Source organism: Ascidia mentula, chromosome 4 (assembly GCF_947561715.1).
Source record: "Ascidia mentula chromosome 4, kaAscMent1.1, whole genome shotgun sequence".
Lineage (NCBI taxonomy): Eukaryota > Metazoa > Chordata > Ascidiacea > Phlebobranchia > Ascidiidae > Ascidia > Ascidia mentula.
Genome location: NC_138569.1, coordinates 21,177,145 through 21,197,988, shown reverse-complemented (window position 1 = coordinate 21,197,988; position 20,844 = coordinate 21,177,145). Strand labels below are relative to the sequence as shown.

Below are 20,844 nucleotides of genomic sequence, written 5' to 3'. Positions count from 1 at the left end.
TTATTTGATATTATGTGTTTTGTTTGTGTGGATGTAAATGAAAACGTGTAGTTCAGTTTTTGGTTTATCAAATAAGTTAAACAAGGCACGAGGAAAACGTTTGGTTGATATTTTTTTACCTTTACACAAATACCGGCGCAGTGGCTGCAATGTTTGATTGAAATAAAATAAACAGAACTTGTGTTATAGATAAGTGTCCATACTTTTTCAAAATTGTGTACAACAAAAAGTTGTTTCGTCTTCTGTGGCGATGATTTTGTCAAACTGGTGGTAAGTTTACGTTTTCCAAAGTGACCTTTCTTGAACTGCATCTAATCGAACAAAATCAAACATGAAATCGAGATTATTTCAAATTATTTTTGATTCTCAACATTCAATAGTCCCTTAGTAACGCCAGAAACAAAACATCCATGCAAATACTGTGACAAACACGCGAGTGCAAGTCGATACAGGGACAATGGGCTTACGGGGTGCTTACTCAGCATTTGTTGAAATTCCATCCGAGCATTCAACGTCAGATATCCGGTTCAAGAAGTTCCTGATTGTTTTAAGTTACGTGTCGGTAAAAGGTTCGAAAACACGAACAGTTATCGCAGCGTGAAATATGTGTTGTTTATCTTTGACAGTCGTAATAACTTGGTTTTAAGCAAATCATATTCAATGAGAGATGTTTGCCATCATGGAACATTTATTTTCTATGTTAAAGTCATTTTTTATCTTATTATATTTATTTTGGTCTCACGACAACCAAAATCTGAATAACACGAATATTCGTCCAAACCATTCCTGCCACAATTTCTGTCTTTGCATTCCAGCAACGAAGACGAAAGGATGAATTGTGCTATTTTGTATTTATGGGACAAAACACAAAGATAAATGCAAACCCATACTTGGGTAGACGAATTCATCGACCAGACAACAACCTTTGATGTTCCTTTCTTGTATGAAACTGAATGCTTATCGATTTAAGTTTCGGATCTATACAAACTACAGGAAGGGGCGCGGAGTTCTTTTGCTGCCTTCAATAGTTCCTGGTTTTCTTTGCAGGCGTCAACAGCTTATATCGTTGTACAACAAACAACATCAGTTCTTTGATATCATATGTTTCCAGTCATTGCTGTGTCATTATCAAGATGATGAAAGTAATTTTTTATCTTCTTCTGTTTGGAACACTGAGCAAAGGTTACAGGTGAGTGTTGCAAATTACAAGTGCCTGTCACTGTGGAATGTTTGTTAACTATTTATTTTCATGCAAAGCTACCTCAAGGCATTGTATATTTTTTAATGTCTGACGTTCTAAGTTTATGTAATTCGTTATATTTCCAAGTTCTGGTATATGTTTAGTATCAAGCTTCGAAAGGTAACTGCACCTAACGGAAAACAATCAAATAACACTAAATACCGCAACAACACTAAATACGCCAAGTTCCTATCTGCTGTTGGTGGAATTGGTAGCGAGTCACTCATCAACTACGAAGATGTAAATAAATGATATTATTGTGGTTTTACACGCTTTTAAGCGGATTAAACAAGTGAATCTTCATTCCAGCTATATTATTATGGAGAGATAACAATAGGAACTCCCCCACAACCTTTTACAGTGGCTTTTTCTATGCTCATTTCGAATTTGTGGATTCCGTCGATTCACTGCTACAAACTTGACAAGTCATGTGGTATAAAAAACAATTATCCTGTTTAAACTTTGGGCACATTTCGTCAAAACTTTTTTTTTTTTTTTATTTCCGATTTTTTTCAGTTAACCATCGTAAATATAACAGTGCTGCTTCCTCCACCTATGTTAAGAATGGGACTAAAATATTTAATCAACTATTGAGTGGTTACTGCAGCCAAGATGTCGTCTCGGTAAGGAGTTTTCAACTATACAGTTTGAATTAATTATGATTGGTTGGAATCGATCACGTGCATGGTCTCAATACACAAGTAACAATAGACAAAGTAAAATAATGGGTCCTGAACTTGCAAACATTAATTTGTGGCAATTGGATTGATTTTGTGCCAAAACCTCATATAAAATGCAAGCTCTGCGCATTGGAAGCCGAATACCTACGTAATTCCATTTAATAAAAACGTTTGTTGACGCCGCATCACGAGCCACCCAACAAGCATTCATGCCATGGGGCCAAGTAGCAATGGAGAAAAAGAGCCAATTACTCCCTTGCGTTTATTATGTTCAGAATATTTTCGCATAGTTTTTAGAACATTAAAAAATAATCAGAATATCACGGCGAGCGATAGATCATGTTTACTATTTTAAGTGAAGCTGGCAATAGCACAGACAAAATGTTTGTACACCATGAAGACACAATAACAGAAAAGTCAAGTTTATGTTTGGTTCATCTTTTTATCAATGATCAGTTGACAAAATTAATGAATAACTTTTTGGGTTAGATTGGTGGTTTGAAGAGTTTCAATCAGACGTTCGCCGAAGTTATCAGGTATCCTGGCGGTTCGGGTGAACCAAATGATGGAATTGTGGGATTGGGATATCCACAAATGGCAAAGAACGGCATCACACCGGTGTTCAACCAAATGTTCAAGCAGGGAGCAGTAGAAAAAAATCAGTTTTCGTTTTATCTAAACAGGTGAACCAGACAACAAAATCACTTTGAACATTTTTAACGGTCAAACATTTAGGAATCAATTCGAGTCAGATGGTGGGGAGTTATACTTGGGTGGTGTGAACCCTTCAAGATTCACTGGCAAGTTTAACTACCACAAAGTTGTAAAGAAGGCAAGTAGCAACTAACAATCTATGCAGGCCTATGGAATGGAAAATGCATTTAGATTAACGATTACTTGTTAGGGATATTGGCAAGTATCCATGGACGGTTTGACAGTTGACGATAGAACTGATGTCAAATGTTGCGTTGGAGGATGTCAAGCTGTTATTGTATCTGATTTAAATTACATCTCTGGACCAACTGGTGAAATCAGAAAGCTCAACAAGGCTATTGGCTGCCATCGGAGCACATCTTCGGTCAGAAATATTAATTATTAAACGTTGTTAACTGAAAATTAAACAGGAGTATTCTGTCTTGCAGTGCATAACATCTTGTACAAATATCTCGAAAATGCCGAATGTCACCATCACTCTATCTGGTATTAAATACCAACTTACACCGGAGCAATACTTTTTTCAGGTTCGTCGACTAACGGAGCGTTAATAGTTTATTGTTAATTGTTAAGTTTGAAGAAACATTTTTGAATACGATGGTATATATCCCCTACATAAATGTAAAGGTAGCCTGACAAGTTGTGCGTATGTGCACCAGAGTATCATGGCCACAGTATACCCCGTGAAACCGCTGAGCTGGCGTAGCTCAGTCGATACGGCGTTGGGCCAGGTCAGCCCAGGGTCGTGAGTTCAAACCTACACGGGAGCTTAATTTTTCAGATCTTGCTTGTCGGAACAAAGTATTTGATCTAGCTTAGCTGCGATGGCTTAGCTGTAATGCCAGTGAAACTAATTGTTAAGTATATGTTAGTGATAAGTTAACAAACACATGCCCTTTGCCATAGTACGAAGGTTGGTGCTACTCTGCATTCAGTGGTATTGATGTCTTCAAAGAAGTTGGAGGTCCATTTTGGATACTTGGGGCATACTTCATTTCCAATTACTACACCACGTTCGATTTTGCCAACGACAGAGTGGGGTTCGCATCCCTCAAGCCACGGACCAGTAAACGCCCCGGTCATCGGATGTTTCTAAGAAACTGATGAAAATTATGACGAATCTTGTGTTGTTTCCTTAAATCATTCAGTCTTTCAACCACTACAAAGCGAAATCCCAAATGATCCTATAATGTCTCATTTCGACCTATAATGTCTCATCAGTGCAGCTGGTGTGACTATCAGACTACTTTGCTTATAATCACCGTCATCTATTGGTCATCAAACTTGGTGCAAACCTACAGAGAAAACAAGGTGGAAACACTATGGCAAAGCAAAGCTCAACCAATAGTGACCTCAGGCAACGTGTCACTTTGCTTATCATATTTCAAAATCGTTTGTGAGTAAATTCGTCAATTGCTTTTTGCACTGTTTTGTCTAACACTGTATGTAAGTGCTCTGTAGTGTGTTCCAGGAAATAAATATATATTAGTCGGCGGCTTCAGATTCCTCAGAAGTTTTTCAGGAAAAAAAATTTCAAAATTTGAATTTCATAATTAATGTCATATTACCGGATGGGGTTTAATAGTTAAAGAAAGAACACAAAAGTATCAAAAAGAGCTGTCCAAACGTTTATTTCGAAAGAGAGTACAATTCGTGTGGTGAATTAAATGCATCTGCTTTTTAAGGCTTGGTATCTCCATGGGAAGGTTCAACATTACAATTTACGAACATTTACAGATGGGCACCTGCCTTAATAACCTTGATGGTTTTATCCGTGGTTTTGTGATTTTATTTCTTTTGTGTATCGTTCATCTGTGTGGTTGTTTTTTGTGGGCAAAATACACATGACTTTAATTTGAGTTTCCTTCGTGACTTGTGAGTTGCAATTATCGAATGTAGCTATAGATAAGAAAATATGTGACAGGCGCGAATTACCGGTATTGTAACCGAACCTTGTTTATGAAAATCAAATTTTCAGATGCGGTTTCAGGATTATGATCAGAATAGATATTTGAAAGCTCACTGGTTTCTATCAACAAGATTAACGCGAGAGCAAACAGAAACCTAGACAATGGATTTAACTTTTTCACAGCTCAGCAACTTCTGAAAAGACTGCCGTGCATTTAATGCCGAAGATCTTTAACAAAAACGAATAATTCAGAAACTATAATCGCTCGCACACGCATTTAATTGTTTCAATGTGCATATTGTGTTTCACCCCTTTAAAAGCCTAAAAGCTCCCATAAGACCTCGGTCGCTATGGAAATTTTCATAAACTTACATAGTTTAGCGCCAATTGTTTGTCCGGCATAACGGTTTGTCACCACCAATAGGAAACTGTAATAATTGCAGACTGCTAACGCAATACCCTGTTGTTTTTGGCAATTACAAATTAATGCAAACGCCTGTTGTTTCGGCATTTGCAACCCATCTTCCCCAAGCCAGCATATTGCTCCAGACGCCATTTTTTTATTAACTTTTGTGTTGGGTTTCCTAACAAACTTGTAACAGCCACGTTGAGTAAATTCACAAAGAAAGCCACTTTTTCGCCCGTAAGTAAGCGCACACGAAGTAAAACAGTAACCCCATTATCCCCAATGCGCCAAGCGACCGCACGCAACCAAATGAAATGCAACGTTTAACAAGCCAGCTACAGGAATTGTTAACTACGTTTCAATCTTCAGCTACAGGACAGGGCACGCCAATACCGAATTATTCTGATCGCCAAAATTATCAATATTACAACAGGCAAGCATACCCGTTCAGGCGTGACGCAGTTCAGCCACGTAATACAGCACCGCAACGCGCGACCGGAAGCTCTCATCAGCTGTTTCAGCAGCCGCAGCAGTACAGTACGTCACGGCAGCCGCGCAAACAATTTTCGGGACATCCCCCAAATAGACAGCGTTATAACTCAGACTTGTGTTTTTATCACGCGCGTTTCGGTCCTCGTGCAAACAAATGCACCCCCCTTGCCAATGGAAAGGCAATTAACAAGACATCCCTCCTTGTACATAATTGTATTATTAACCATGTTATGGTGCACCGGCACAACTGCCCTCGATTTCAATTTGCGCATTTGTTCGCCGCAACAAGTTGCGGAATACGAGATATTCCCCCGGAAACCTGCCATCGCCACCTGCTCAACATGACCAAAAAATGCCATGTTAAAGGAAATTCCAGCCATATCATGTCCCGCTGTAGAAATAAGTACTACAGACACTTATTACTTTTTTGGAGCACAAACATCCCACTCCATGCGATTTTGTCCAGCCCAATTATCAGGCACTATTACGCCCGCCTGCTAAGGCCATGCCAACTGCTATTGGTTTTTACCTAAACGATTTAAATGATCAATTACGATCAAGTTTCCAACACCTGAATGCTGATGCATCTTACCTAGAATGTCATCTGCAATCTTATCTCTCGTTGCTACTTGCAACTAACGCGCGCATTACCCCTCTCTTACTATATCATTACTCACGGGACAACAGAAAGCAGCCATTACTGGAGAAACTATCACAGAGATAGGCTGCACGTACCGAAATGTACGTATACGCTCTTTACAATACATTAATGTGTACGCCACAATCCATTGTTTACCGAATTAGCAGGGCCCGCTAAATCGAAGTAAACCGTTTGGCAGCTGTATTCTAACAGAGAATTACACTCAAAGGTACAGTTTGTAGAGCACTACCAACCTAACAGGATTTTTCACTTTAAAATACAAGAAAAAATCTTTCGGTTTATTAATTGTACAATGTCCCACGTTGATACGAATATCAACCAATTATCCCCGCAATTGCTTCCTATTAATATGTCGATTAAGTAAGATAACTTTATCGAAGCTTCGAACATTCTATAGAATGTTCCTATAGGAACCCCTCATTACCCGCTGAGGGATCTAGACTCAATTCTTGCGTTACTGGCACAGACCAAACGGCAGAATGAACGCTTAGACTCGTATTTTGGAGGCAAAAGGACTTCTCCAAAACGTCGGATGTGGCAAATTTGCGCATCTTCAAGCAGTATCCATTCAGTACTTAAACAAACATTATTAATGGCACTCCCCTCTATAACAGACCCATTTTGGAGCAGTATCTTGGCTATTTTAGTCATTTTATTCTTAATTTGGGGTGTCATATTAACAGGCCATGCAATTAAGCATGTCTGGCTACGCCTTTACCCATGTGTAAGACCAAATGTTGCTCATTATATAGCACGGGCTTGGTCAAATTTAAATCCCTTTAAAAGGAATGCACCGCAGGTAACGAACCTGAAGCAGCAGTACAAAACGAGGCTGAAAATAATCCTTCGCATGCATTGTACCCTGATTTACAAAATGTAGATGCCCAGCAAGAACCAACCGCACCTCGTACTGCATAGTCGCATAACCTATCCATAAATCTTTTTAAAGGGTGAAGTTTCCCGCATTGTTATCAACCCCATGACAGAGTAATCTCCCTTTGTGTATTCGCATGTCATTGCACATTTGTTGTGACTTTTCCTTGTGCACCATTATAACCGAGATTTCTCTATTAATAGCATACCAAATGATCGCGATACGATAGCTGTGATCGCCAAGCAAGGACCTGCGCAGTGGGGCGATCCTGCCATTCATGCCATGGCACGAAATATTACTGCGTTACCTGACACGGTGGTAGAGATCCCCTACGTATATCTGAAGGTTGCCTGGCAAGTTGTGCGCTTGCGCACCAGTGTACCTTGGCCACAATATACCCCGTGAAACCACTGAGCTCCTGTAGCTCAGTTGGTAGAGCGTTGGGCCTGGTTAGCCCAGGGTCGTGAGTTCAAACCTCACCGGGAGCTTGATTTTTCAAATCTTGCTCCGACTTGTCAGGAAAAAGTGGCTGATCCAGCTAGGCTACAATGCCTGGGCTGTCAAGCCTGCAAACCTAATAACATACCAAATTTGCGTATTACATCATTTTTTTCCGTACCTACCATTTGCATTTTACTCGTTCAATCGCATTAACAATCTTTTAATCGCCCGCAGCTGATGTTATATTCATCACCTGCAAATCTGGGGGGAAGTACTTGTAACATACGTCACAGAAACCAGTGCTTGAATTGCGTAATGTTTTGCGTGCAGCTTTGCACATGTACTGCATAATCCCATAACGTGACCCAAATGATTTGGCCATCGAATATTCTCGAGTAAAGTGATTCATTCAACATCCTGTTTACCACATAAAATGTTCTCCTATGCTTAGGTCACATCACACCTATGTTCTTGTATTACATTACTTCGAGCGGTTCGCGATATCACGTGACATTATTGACCAATCAGCTCTCAGTATGGAGAGCTTTAAAAAGCCCAGTTTAGACCAGTAAATTCATTCTATTTGATTCTATTTGATTCTACTTGTTTCATCGTACTACTGTTACACTGCTATTATTACTGAGACTCTACAAGCTATTCGCCGGCTTGGGATTTATTCCCACAGCCTGATAATAAACTGTTTATTTGGAATCAGCGGTTTGCTGGTGAGAACGAGGCAGAAGCAGATTTGACAATCGAAGAGACTCAATAACCGCTCAGGTCATCGAGACACTGTTAAATATCTCAGAAACACTTCGAGTTATTTACAATACCAATGTTTTGTGTGAATGTTTTCATTGAAGTTTCCTGGACTCAGATTAGTTGGTTGAAATAAACGTAGATTAAACGGTGACGTCACAAATGAACCAAAGATGGGCATAAAGTTGGTTACGAAAAGCCGTTGCCATGACCGGAGAGGTTGTGATGATGACGTCACAATATTATAATTTGGTCGAAAAAAAATTTACGGAATTGAATCAAGAGTATTTTTTTGTTTTTGCAATATCACTACATTTTCGACGTTGCCAAAGGAGTCCGAGGGTGGGTATTTTTTGCATCTCAGACTCTAAACCATAAATCATGGACTTCGATTCCACAACGCTGCTCTAAAACACGAAAAAAAATGTTTCCAATGTTCGAGAATTGACATTCCCTGTACTTTCAAAAAAAGGTACAAAAAAAATCCAAAAAAAGAAAAAAGATTGCACCATATTGAATCTTTACAAAACAGCAAAATAAATGACATTGAAAACAAACCACATTGTATGGAGGGTGAATTGCTTTTGGCTTTAACTAAAAGCTAAATGTTAATGATTAACCAGGAGTTGGTCAAGTTTCTGCTGATTAAGCATCAACTTAACAGTCTACCACATGCACAAGTACTACAAGAAAATCCCCTGTTATGCCAAAAATTACTAATGTTGCTCCAGCAACAAAATCTGTGGTAATTTCTGATGGAAGTGATAAAATGTGGTTTTATCGTCATATGTTGGCTATTTTTGTTGCTACGGATGGTAGTTTAGTCAGTTAAGTCAAACAGTCAAGGCCCTTTAATCCACAAGACGAATGCTGCACCACAGGTTCGAAGGTATTGCGTAATGTCAAACTGAACAGAAATTTCAGGGAGTGGTCATACATGAGCGTACCTAAGTGTATGCTAGAAAATACTGAGTAAAATATAGTTTTCAAGCAACCCTGCTAGAAATGCAGAACTGATACATTATGTGCGGATGCAATGTTTTCTGATTGTGTTGGCATATTTGGTAGGATCTGTATAGGAATATCCCATGTCATTGTTTCAGTCTTGATCTGCCCAGGTCCCTGCCACATTCGATCGCCCGATTGTCCTGTTTCAAGGTCCAGGCCTTTGAGTGGCAGTCACAAACTCAAAATGAAGACGCCATTTGAGGTCTTTTGTCATTTTTATCCTGTTGTTAACAGTTTAAACAAGGAGTGTTTATTACATTGTTATTTGCACTTCTCGAGTGGTGACGACGCAAGAGACACAAATAATTACCGCCGTGGTCATAAAATACTTTGGAAAACTGATTCAGTGTACGAAGGCTAAATTAAGATTTAAATTTGTCTCTTTGCGATTGGTTGTCGACAAGAGGCTTCGCCAGCCATTAAGTTTTGCTTTCTAACTCCGAACCACATTCATAGGTTTCAAATAATCAGCGCGCAGGATTTACACAAAGATAATATGTTGCAAGTTTCTGCTTTTTCGTTCCAGAGTTGGGTTTGAGCGAACAACATCTTGAACACGCATTGATTTTGTTTTAATTTGAACTTATGACCGTTCTGTTTTACCTATTGCGTCATAATTGTTAAACCGCGAGATGGGCTCGTCCTTATTAAAATTATAATCTAGACGTTCGGTTTATTTCTATTGGGAATCTGTGATAAAATATTGCGACCAGATATACCCCAGTCATGTTAAGGTGTCACGCGAAGCGGGGGTGTGGCAGGAAGCACCGACGAGTGGCACCTGTCACATGCCAGACATACCTGCCACGCAACACGCCGGACATCCTTTGGCAGGTGTCACCCAGGTTCAGTTTCCGAAGCGTAGTAGAGGCGTCTCAAGTCGTAGTAAGAGTGGGATCTATTTTAGGCAAGGGTTTGGTTCCATCAGCATCTTGTGATGTGGTGACCGCGGGCCTGTCTCGCACGACCTGAGGATTTGAGCGGATTTTAAATAAACCTTGCGGTCTTCCAATAACGCGAATAGATCATTGCTGGGTCGCGTTTAAAGGTTACTGGCTTGTAGTTTATTTCGATAAAAACAGTTTACTGGGTGTGGTTAAAGTTCGCTTGACGTTTCAGCTACCGCACTGTGGTTTGGGCGTTTACTTGAATATTAAGACAGGGAAGATAATTTCACATTCACCACGCTGAGTCCAATCTCTATTTTTACACAAAACGACGCCAATTCATCGCTCACACGAAAAAAAATAGTGGAACCCCGCTGTAAAAATTTGTTTTATTTTGTCATGATTTTATTACCTTTTTTACCTTTGGATTATTTACAGTTGAGTGCAAGTACAAGGGAAGAAGATATACCTTCTTCAACACATGGCTCACCGATGAATGTCACAAGTGCACGTGCTACGATGACGCAGTTATATGCTGTGATGTGTAAGTGATTAAAGTGGCGCAAAATATTTTTACGTAAATAAATTCATATTTTTTCATTGAATTCATATCAAGAAACTCTGTTGCTTATTCCAGACTGCAGTTACCGGTTGATTGGCACCAAAAATGCAAACCTAAAATCGACAAACAACGTTGTCGGGTTGACCTCGTCCGCATTGACAAGCCGACACTCACGTGCGCCTACAAGCGGCCAAAAACCAGAGGGGAGCACAGTCACATAAGAGCGCTAAAGTTACGGCGCACGACTCCAGCGGTTATATCTGTGTAGCAGGCACCAAAACCAACCGCGGTTTAAAGGAGATTGTCTTGTATATATTTATTGTAGAAAATCAAGCGTTCTACCACCTGTTACGTCATAATCTGTAATGAATGAAGTCACAAGTGAATATTAAACTACACAAAACTTAGAATTGTTGAATTGGGCATTACGTTATTTGATATTATGTGGTGCGATGGTGCGATCCCGCCTTGCTATGCGTAAGCATGGCATTACTTCTGCGTTGTCTGATTACGGTATGGTGGAGATCCTCTACGCATGTGAAGGTCGCCTGACAAGTTGTGCGCTTGCGCACCAGTGTACCTTGGCCACAATATACCCCGTGAAGCTCCTGTAGCTCAGTTGGTAGAGCGTTGGGCCTGGTTAGCCCAGGGTCGTGAGTTCAAACCTCACCGGGAGCTTGATTTTTCAGATCTCGCTCCGACTTGTCGGGAAAAGTGGCTGATCCAGCTTGGCTGCAATGCCTCGTCTACGAGGGCCTGCGCAGTGGGGCAATCCCGCCTTGCTATGCGTAAGCATGGCATTACTTCTGCGTTGATATTATGTGTTTTGTTTGTGTGGATGTAAATGGAAACGTGTAGTTCACTTTCCAACTCATCAAATAAGTTAAACAAGCCTTAAAGAAAACGTTTGGTTTATATTTTTTTACCTTTACACAAATACCGGCGCATTGGCTGCAATATTTGATTTAAAAAATAAACAGAACTTGTGTTACAGATAAGTGTCCATACTTTTTCAAAATTGTGTACAACAAAAAGTTGTTTCGTCTTCTGTGGCGATGATTTTGTCAAACTGGTGGTAAGTTTACGTTTTCCAAAGTGACCTTTCTTGAACTGCATCTAATCGAACAAAATCAAACATGAAATCGAGATTATTTCAAATTATTTTTGACTCTCAACATTCAATAGTCCCTTAGTAACGCCAGAAACAAAACATCCATGCAAAATACTGTCACAAACACGCGAGTGCAAGTCGATACAGGGACAATGGGCTTACGGGGTGCTTACTCAGCAACTGTTGAAATTCCATCCGAGCATTCAACGTCAGATATCCGGTTCAAGAAGTTCCTGATTGTTTTAAGTTACGTGTCGGTAAAAGGTTCGAAAACACGAACAGTTATCGCAGCGTGAAATATGTGTTGTTTATCTTTGCCAGTCGTAATAACTTGGTTTTAAGCAAATCATATTCAATGAGGGTTGTTTGCCATCATGGAACATTTATTTTCTATGTTAAAGTCATTTTTTATCTTATTATATTTATTTTGGTCTCACGACAACCAAAATCTGAAAAACACGAATATTCGTCCAAACTATTCCTGCCACAATTTCTGTCTTTGCATTCCAGCAACGAAGACGAAAGGATGAATTGTGCTATTTTGTATTTATGGGACAAAACACAAAGATGAATGCAAACCCATGGGTAGATGAATTCATCGACCAGACAACAACTTTTGATGTTCCTTTCTTGTATGAAACTGAATGCTTATCGATTTAAGTTTCGGATCTATACAAACTGCAGGAAGGGGCGTGGAGTTCTTTTGCTGCCTTCAATAGTTCATGGTTTTCTTTGCAGGCGTCAACAGCTTATATCGTTGTACAACAAACAACATCAGTTCTTTGATATCATATGTTTCCAGTCATTGCTGTGTCATTATCAAGATGATGAAAGTAATTTTTTATCTTCTTCTGTTTGGAACACTGAGCAAAGGTTACAGGTGAGTGTTGCAAATTACAAGTGCCTGACGCTGTAGAATGTTTGTTAACTATTTATTTTCATGCAAAGCTACCTTAAGGCATTGTATATTTTTTCATGTCTGACGTTCTAAGTTTATGTAATTCGTTCTATTTCCAAGTTCTGGTATATGTTTAGTATCAAGCTTCGAAAGGTAACTGCACCTAACGGAAAACAATCAAATAACACTAAATACCACAACAACACTAAATACGCCAAGTTCCTATCTGCTGCTGGTGGAATTGGTAGCGAGCCACTCATCAACGACGAAGATGTAAATAAATGATATTATTGTGGTTTTACACGCTTCTAAGCTGATTAAACAAGTGAATCTTCATTCCAGCGATATTATTATGGAGAGATAACAATAGGAACTCCCCCACAACCGTTTACAGTTGTTTTTGACACGATCATGTCAAATTTGTTGATTCCGTCGATTCACTGCAACAAACTTGACAAGTCATGCGGTAAATAAAATTATCCTGTTTAAATTTAGGGCACATTTTTTTAGAATTATTTCCGATTTTTTTTAGTGAACCATCGCAAATATGACAGTGCTGCTTCCTCAACCTATGTTAAGAATGGGACGAAAATATTTGATTTTTTTTCGAGTGGTTACTGCAGCCAAGATGTCGTCTCGGTAAGGAGTTTTCAACTACAGTTTGAATAAATTTGTAATGCTTGGAATATCACGTGCATGGTGTTCATACGCAAGTAACAATAGACAAAGTAAAATATTGGGTCCTGAACTTGCAAACATTAATTTGTGGCAATTGGATTGATTTTGCAAGAAAACTTTACAACAAAATGTAAGCTCTGCGCATTGGAAGCCGAATACCTACGTAATTCCATTCAATAAAATCGTTCGTTGACGCCGCATCACGAGCCACCCAACAAGCATTCATGTCATGGGGCCAAGTAGCAATGGAGAAAAAAAGCCAATTACTCCCTTACGTTAATCATGTTCAAAATATTTTTGCATAGTTCTTAGAACATTAAAAAATAATCAGAATGTGACGGCGAGCGATGCCTCGTGTTTATTATTATTTATGTGAAGCTGGCAATAGCACAGACAAAATGTTTGTACACCATGAAGACACAATAACAGAAAAGTCAAGTTTATGTTTGGTTCATCTTTTTATCAATGATCAGTTGACAAAATTAATAAATAACTTTTGGGTTAGATTGGTGGTTTGAAGAGTTTCAATCAGACGTTCGCCGAAGTTATCAGGAATCCTGGCGGTTCTGATGTGCCATATGATGGGATTGTTGGATTGGGATATCCACAAATAGCAAAGAACGGCATCACACCGGTGTTCAACCAAATGTTCAAGCAGGGAGCAGTGGAAAAAAATCAGTTTTCGTTTTATCTAAACAGGTGAACCAGACTAAAAAATGACTTTGAACATTTCTAACGGACAAACATTTAGTAATCCGTTCGAGTCCGATGGTGGGGAATTATACTTGGGTGGTGTGAACCCTTCAAGATTCACTGGTATGTTTAACTACCACAAAGTTGTAAAGAAGGCAGGTAGCAACTAACAATCTATGTAGGCCTATGGAATGGGAAATGCATTTAGATTAACGATTACTTATTAGGGATATTGGCAAGTATCCATGGACGGTTTGACAGTTGACGATAGCACTGATGTCAAATGTTGCGTTGGAGGATGCCAGGCTGTTATTGCATGTAGTATAATTCGTATCTATGGACCAACGGCTGAAATCTGGAAGCTCAACAAGGCTATTGGCTGCCATCAGAAGAATGACAAATATTCGGTCAGAAATATTAATTATTTAACGTTGTTAACTGAAAATTAAGAGGAATATTCTGTCTTGCAGTGCTTTACATCTTGTACAAATATCTCGAAAATGCCGAATGTCACCATCACTCTATCTGGAATTAAATACAAACTTACACCAGAGCAATACTTTATTCAGGTTCGTCGACTAACGGAGCGTTAATAGTTTATTGTTAATTTGATTAAGATGGTAAAGATCCCCTACGTAAATGTGAAGGTCGCCTGACAAGTTGTGCGTATGTGCACCAGAGTATCATGGCCACAGTATACCCCGTGAAACCACTGAGCTGGCGTAGCTCAGTCGATAGGGCGTTGGGCCAGGTCAGCCCAGGGTCGTGAGTTCAAACCTACACGGGAGCTTAATTCTTCAGATCTTGCTCCGACTTGTAAGAACAAAGTATTTGATCTAGCTTAGCTGCGATGGCTTAGCTGTAATGGCAGTGAAACTAATTGTTAAGTATATGTCAGTGATAAGTTAACAAACACATGCCCTTTGCCATAGAATGAAAATTGGTGCTACTCTGCATTCAGTGCATATGATGTACCCGAAATTCTTGGAGGTCCATTTTGGATACTTGGTCAGTGGTTCATGTCCAATTACTACACCACGTTCGATTTTGCCAACGACAGAGTGGGATTCGCATCCCTCAAGCCACGGACCAGTAAACGCCCCGGTCATCGGATGTTTCTAAGAAACTGATGAAAATTATGACGAATCTTGTGTTGTTTCTTTAAATCATTCAGTCTTTCAACCACTACAAAGCGAAATCCCAAACTATTTCAAAATCGTGTAAGCTGCAGACAGATCCTATAATGTCTCATCAGTGCAGCTGGTGTGACTATCTGACTACTTTGCTGACAAAACGCCTTTAACTTTGTGGTGACAGAATAATCACCGTCATCTATTGGGCATCAAACTTGGTGCAAACCTACAGAGAAAACAAGGTGGAAACACTATGGCCAAGCAAAGCTCAACCAATAGTGACCTCAGACAACGTGTCACTTTGCTTATCATATTTCAAAATCGTTTGTGAGTAAATTCGTCAATTGCTTTTTGCACTGTTTTGTCTAACACTGTATGTAAGTGCTCTGTAGTGTGTTCCAGGAAATAAATAAATATTAGTCGGCGGCTTCAGATTCCTCAGAAGCTTTTCAGGAAAAAGAATTTCAAAATTAATTTCACAACTAATGCAAAATTACCGGGTGGGGTTTAATGGTTAAAGAAAGAGCGCAAACCAATCATGTTGTTTCATTTTTACACACTTAGCAGTGGCAGCAACTGATTGGCAGGAATAAAGTATCCATAGACCTATCCAAACGTGTTATTTCGAGAGACGGTATGAATCGTGTGGTGAAGTAAATGCATCTGTTAAGGCTTAGTATCTCCATGGGAAGGTTCAACATTACAATTTACGAACATTTATAGATGGGCGCCCGACTTAATAACCTTGGTGGTTTTATCCGTGTTTTGTGATTTTATTTCTTTTGTGTATCGTTCATCTGTGTGGTTGTTATTTGTGGGCAAAATACACATGACTTTAATTTGACATTCCTTTGTGTCTTGTGAATTGCAATTATCGAATGTAGCTATAGATAAAAAAATATGTGACATGCGCGAATTACCGGTATTGTAACCGAACCTTGTTTATGAAAATCAAATTTTCACATGCGGTTTCAGGATTATCATCAGAATAGATATTTGAAAGCTCCCTGGTTTCTATCAACAATATCAAAGAGAGCAAACAGAAAACTATACAATGGATTTAACTTTTTCCTAGCTCAGCAACTTCTGAAACGACTTCCGTGCATTTAATGCCGAAGATCTTGTTTATGAAGTTGTTGATTGTTCCGTGTCCATCACACAAACCTCGGAAACACTCACAGTTTCGCGGATCGTCTCTCCTGGTCACAATAGCTTGGATAAAACTAAAATGTTGTGTCACAGGATTAGTTTCTTATAATTTATTAAATAACTCACTGCTTTGTTGTATGTTGACACCAACATGAAAGTTATTGTGTTTCTTCTGCTGTTGGAAACATTGAGCTGCGGTCACATGTAAGCGATGCGAATTAAGATTTTTCCTATCCAAAGTGTGCTTTGTGTGTTTAGTGTAAAACTTCAGAAGCACAGAAAAAGCCACAGAGACGTGAAGGAACGGGGAACAGAGAACATCAAATACACACAGCACAGTAAATATGTGAAGTTCTCTTCTACTGCTGATGGAATTGGTCGCGAACACCTCAGCAACTATGACAATGTATGTATATGGTCATTGTACGAATGGATTAAACTAGCAAGCGTTTTTTCAGACCCTATATGTTGGAGAGATCGAAATCGGGACGCCCCCTCAGTTGTTCACTGTGAAAATTACCACGTGGTCTTCATTTTTTTGGTTGCTATCAATTAAGTGCAGAAGATCCGATGTTTTTTGTGGTAAGATCATCTGTTGTATTGATTCCGATTATCGTTTGCTATACAAACACTAAACATTTTTTTAATGCCTACACCTAATGCCTTCTGCAGCAAGACATGGCAAATACAACAGCACGGCATCTCTGACCTATACTACAGATGGATTGAAATATCAAGAGGACGCAGTTATTGGTGTAGTTGGTCAGGACGTGCTAATGGTGAGATGATGAATCGATTATTTGTACGCGATTGAAGCAAAGTTAAATTAGTTTCTTATCCGAAAGACATAACTCAATAATATTATGACAATAATTCTATAGCTTAGTGATTCCCAACCTTTTTGTGGTTGTGTACCACATGGAGGTGAAACAAATTCTTCGCGTACCACTTAGTTGAGTGTTACAAAGTAACCTAGGGGATGAAGTAACAAACATTTTGGGATCACTTACGGTTTTTCTAATTCGAAATTTATTCCGCAATTAACGGGATGGTGCTCGCGTACCACCTTGAATGCCTTCGCGCACCACCAGTGGTACGCGTACCACCAGTTGGGAAACGATGCTGCAGCTGCAGGATTATTTCCCGGCCTTTTGTTATCGCAAAATTATCTGTCGATTACGATATTTGAAACATTTGACGTTAAAATTTGAATATTTCTTTCCTTCTTCAAACGTTAAACTTATGTGCTTAAATCTATGGATCTGCGTAAACTCAAACAAATATAACCCATTGCACCTCGACAAATGAACTTATGAAATATCATCATACATTTTAGATCGGTGGCGTGAAGAGTTTTAACCAAACATTTGTTGAAGTAATCAGGATTAATGGTGACATTTACTCTGAAGCTCAATTTGATGGTTCCCTAGGAATTGGATATCCCGAAACTTCGTTTAGCAGTGAAAATGGGCTAAATGTGTTTGGCCAAATGTATATACAGGGAGCAGTGCCATGGAATCAATTTTCATTGTATTTAAACAGGTCAAGTTGCATATATACAATATGTAGTTATTGTAACATTTTGCGTGACGTTCGCTTTTAGGGATCCGTTTAAACGTGATGGCGTGGAGTTGTACTTGGGAGGTGTGGATACCACAAGATTCACTGGAGAGTTCAATTATCATACTGTCCTTAATGTATGTTTGTCAATTATAACTTACAAGTATTATTGTGATCCATATCATTTTAATGCAGGGGGCATGGGTTATTGCAGTGGACGGTATGAGGATTGGCGAAGGCGATGAGTCACAATTTTGTGTCGGTGGCTGCAACGCCTTTATCGACGTGGGGGCTCCATATATTTATGTATTTCCGGATGAATTCGAAATAATTCGAAATATTCTTGGTGCTGATGAAAATGGAGCGATTTCCTGCTCAACGATTCCCACACTGCCGAATGTAACCATCACGCTGTCAGGCATCGTCTACATACTCACACCTGAGCAGTACATATTAAAGGTAAGTGGTATTGCTTGTGTTAAACCAACTGGAGTAGATATATCGGCTGAGATTAAACCTAATAACGCGCACTACCCAAGTTTCGGTTGACGCCTCTGTTCAGAATGGAGTTGTTGTCAGCTAAGCTGCATTCATAGGCCAAACTTTCTGTTCTTTTGTCTTGTCTCACTGCACGACCAAGCCATTTACGCATTGCTTTATGATGAAAACTTGTGTTTGAAGAGGTTTTAACGTTGGTTCTTCCGTCAATAGACCTGCAGCAGCTTTAAGCCTTTTGAGGTTTTGCTTACAAGCTTTGTAATCGTGCTTGCACTGTCAAATATTTTATAATAAGGCAAGTATCATGTATACTACGTAAAGGTATTTTATAATGCTCAAATTCATTACTGATATTGCTGCAAGGAACAGTTTTAATACAAAAAGGCTCTTCGTCAGTAATAACGTTGATGGATGCCGATATGTTATATACCAATATTATTGCCAGAAGAGACATTTTGTTTGTTGCTGATGCTGCCAGGCATAGTAATTAGTAATTAAAGGCTCTTCCGGAGACATTTTGTATTGATTACAAAGTTTTTACGGTGAGGCGATATGTTACAGGAGCCGACAGCTTGTTACATTGGTTTTACCGAAGACGAAAATTTGGCAGTTTGGGTCATCGGCCAAGTTTTCCTTGGAAATTACTACACCACTTTCGACTACGCTAATGATCGTGTGGGGTTCGCTCAATTGAACCACGGTTTCCGAGAATACCCGGATCCCAAATGAACGATAGACGTTTGAATGATGTGAATTAGAAAGTCCTGCATTCCTTGCACGGAAGACTGTATATTATTTCAATGTAAATACTGTAACATACGTCACAGAAATTAGCGCTTGTATTGTGTAATGAAGTATTTGTAACATACGTCACAGAAACCAGTGCTTGAATTGCGTAATGTTTTGCGTGCAGCTTTGCACATGTACTGCATAATCCCATAATGTGACCCAAATGATTTAGCCATCGAATATTCTCGAGTAAAGTGATTCATTCAACATCCTGTTTACCACATAAAATGTTCTCCTATGCTTAGGTCACATCACACCTATGTTCTTGTATTACATTACTTCGAGCGGTTCGCGATATCACGTGACATTATTGACCAATCAGCTCTCGGTATGGAGAGCTTTAAAAAGCCCAGTTTAGACCGGTAAATTCATTCTATTTGATTCCATTCAATTCTACTTGTTTCATCGTACTACTGTTACACTGCTATTATTACTGAGACTCTACAAGCTATTCGCCGGCTTGGGATTTATTCCCACAGCCTGATAATAAACTGTTTATTTGGAATCAGCGGTTTGCTGGTGAGAACGAGGCAGAAGCAGATTTAACAATCAAAGAGACTCAATAACCGCTCAGGTCATCGAGACACTGTTAAATATCTCAGAAACACTTCGAGTTATTTACAATACCAATGTTTTGTGTGAATGTTTTTATTGAAGTTTCCTGGACTCAGATTAGTTGGTTGAAATAAACGTAGATTAAACGGTGACGTCACAAATGAACCAAAGGTGGGCAAAAAGTTAGTTACGAAAAGCCGTTGCCATGACCGGAGAGGTTGTGATTATGACGTCACAATATTATAATTTGGTCGAATATAAAATTGATGGAATTGAATCAAGAGTATTTTTTGTTTTTGCAACATCACTACATTTTCGACGTTGCCAAAGAAGTCCGAGGGTGTGATATGTTTTGCATCTCAGACTCTAAACCATAAATCATGGACTTCGATTCACAACGCTGCTCTACAACACGAAAAAAAATGTTTCCAATGTTGAAGAATTGACATTCCCTGTACTTTCAAAAGAAGGTACAAAAAAATCCAAAAAAAGAAAAATGATTGCACCATATTGAATCTTTACAAAACAGCAAAATAAAAGACATTGAAAACAAACCACATTGTATGGAGGGTGAATTGCTTTTGGCTTTAACTAAAAGCTACATGATAATGATTAACCAGGAGTTGGTCAAGTTTCTGCTGATTAAGCATTAACTTAACACCCTACCACATGCACAAGTACTACAAGAAAATCAACTCGTGCCACTGTTATGCCAAAAATTAATAATGTTGCTCAGGCAACTAAACCTGTAGTAATTTCTGATGGAAGTGATAAAATGTGGTTTTATCGTCATATGTTGGCTATGTTTGTTGCTACGGATGGTAGTTTAGTCAGTTAAGTCAAACAGTCAAGGTCCTTTAATCCACACTTGTGACAAGACGAATGCTGAACCACAGGTTCGAAGGTATTGCGTAATGTCAAAATGAACACAAATTTCAGGGATTTGTCATACATGAGTGTCTAAGTGTATGCTAGAAAATATTGAGTAAAATATAGTTTTCAAGCTACCCTGCCAGAAATGCAGAACTGATACATTATGTGCGGATGCAATGTTTTCTGCTTGTGTTGGCATATTTGGCAGAATCTGTATAGGAATATCCCATGTCATTGTTTCAGTCTTGATCTGCCCAGGTCCCTGCCACATTCG

The 20,844-nt window shown here is 39.1% G+C and overlaps 3 protein-coding genes and 2 non-coding genes across 5 annotated transcripts; all 5 read left to right on the top strand.

Moving 5' to 3' along the window:
* The first annotated feature begins 1,134 nt into the window (after positions 1–1,134).
* LOC145898303 (cathepsin D-like) lies at positions 1,135–10,901 on the top strand. The gene is made up of 11 exons (XM_082986735.1): positions 1,135–1,189; positions 1,345–1,480; positions 1,550–1,673; positions 1,757–1,863; positions 2,410–2,603; positions 2,656–2,752; positions 2,825–2,998; positions 3,045–3,161; positions 3,541–3,700; positions 10,510–10,615; positions 10,709–10,901. Exons 1-11 carry the CDS (start codon positions 1,137–1,139, stop codon positions 10,899–10,901), a joined length of 1,461 nt encoding a protein of 486 aa, XP_082842861.1. The 5' UTR covers positions 1,135–1,136.
* On the top strand, positions 7,391–7,464 carry Trnat-ggu (transfer RNA threonine (anticodon GGU)). The gene has a single exon. It is a non-coding gene; the product is annotated as a tRNA-Thr (tRNA).
* Positions 10,902–11,237: 336 nt separating the features above from the next.
* On the top strand, positions 11,238–11,311 carry Trnat-ggu (transfer RNA threonine (anticodon GGU)). The gene has a single exon. It is a non-coding gene; the product is annotated as a tRNA-Thr (tRNA).
* A 585-nt stretch (positions 11,312–11,896) lies between these two features.
* On the top strand, positions 11,897–15,143 carry LOC145898302 (cathepsin D-like). Its single transcript, XM_082986733.1, has 11 exons — positions 11,897–12,001; positions 12,255–12,376; positions 12,483–12,624; positions 12,763–12,915; positions 12,985–13,108; positions 13,175–13,281; positions 13,826–14,019; positions 14,072–14,168; positions 14,241–14,420; positions 14,484–14,582; positions 14,946–15,143. The coding sequence occupies exons 1-11, from the start codon at positions 11,897–11,899 to the stop codon at positions 15,141–15,143; spliced, it is 1,521 nt and encodes a 506-aa protein (XP_082842859.1).
* A 1,221-nt stretch (positions 15,144–16,364) lies between these two features.
* On the top strand, positions 16,365–19,567 carry LOC145898995 (cathepsin E-like). Its single transcript, XM_082987701.1, has 8 exons — positions 16,365–16,499; positions 16,554–16,701; positions 16,754–16,877; positions 16,968–17,074; positions 17,632–17,837; positions 17,899–17,992; positions 18,051–18,314; positions 18,915–19,567. Exons 1-8 carry the CDS (start codon positions 16,447–16,449, stop codon positions 19,080–19,082), a joined length of 1,164 nt encoding a protein of 387 aa, XP_082843827.1. The 5' UTR covers positions 16,365–16,446; the 3' UTR covers positions 19,083–19,567.
* Positions 19,568–20,844: the final 1,277 nt, after the last annotated feature.

Coding starts and splice junctions, on each gene's coding strand:
- LOC145898302 (XM_082986733.1), top strand. CDS start 11,897: ATGGGCTTACGGGGTGCTTACTCAGCAACTGTTGAAATTCCATCCGAG. Junction 12,002..12,254: donor TTGTTTTAAGTTACGTGTCG/GTAAAAGGTTCG, acceptor TTTGCATTCCAG/CAACGAAGACGAAAGGATGA. Junction 14,583..14,945: donor CAGAGCAATACTTTATTCAG/GTTCGTCGACTA, acceptor CCTTTGCCATAG/AATGAAAATTGGTGCTACTC.
- LOC145898303 (XM_082986735.1), top strand. CDS start 1,137: ATGAAAGTAATTTTTTATCTTCTTCTGTTTGGAACACTGAGCAAAGGT. Junction 3,701..10,509: donor ATCCCTCAAGCCACGGACCA/GTAAACGCCCCG, acceptor GATTATTTACAG/TTGAGTGCAAGTACAAGGGA. Junction 10,616..10,708: donor GCAGTTATATGCTGTGATGT/GTAAGTGATTAA, acceptor TGCTTATTCCAG/ACTGCAGTTACCGGTTGATT.
- LOC145898995 (XM_082987701.1), top strand. CDS start 16,447: ATGAAAGTTATTGTGTTTCTTCTGCTGTTGGAAACATTGAGCTGCGGT. Junction 16,878..16,967: donor AAGATCCGATGTTTTTTGTG/GTAAGATCATCT, acceptor TGCCTTCTGCAG/CAAGACATGGCAAATACAAC. Junction 17,075..17,631: donor TTGGTCAGGACGTGCTAATG/GTGAGATGATGA, acceptor CATACATTTTAG/ATCGGTGGCGTGAAGAGTTT.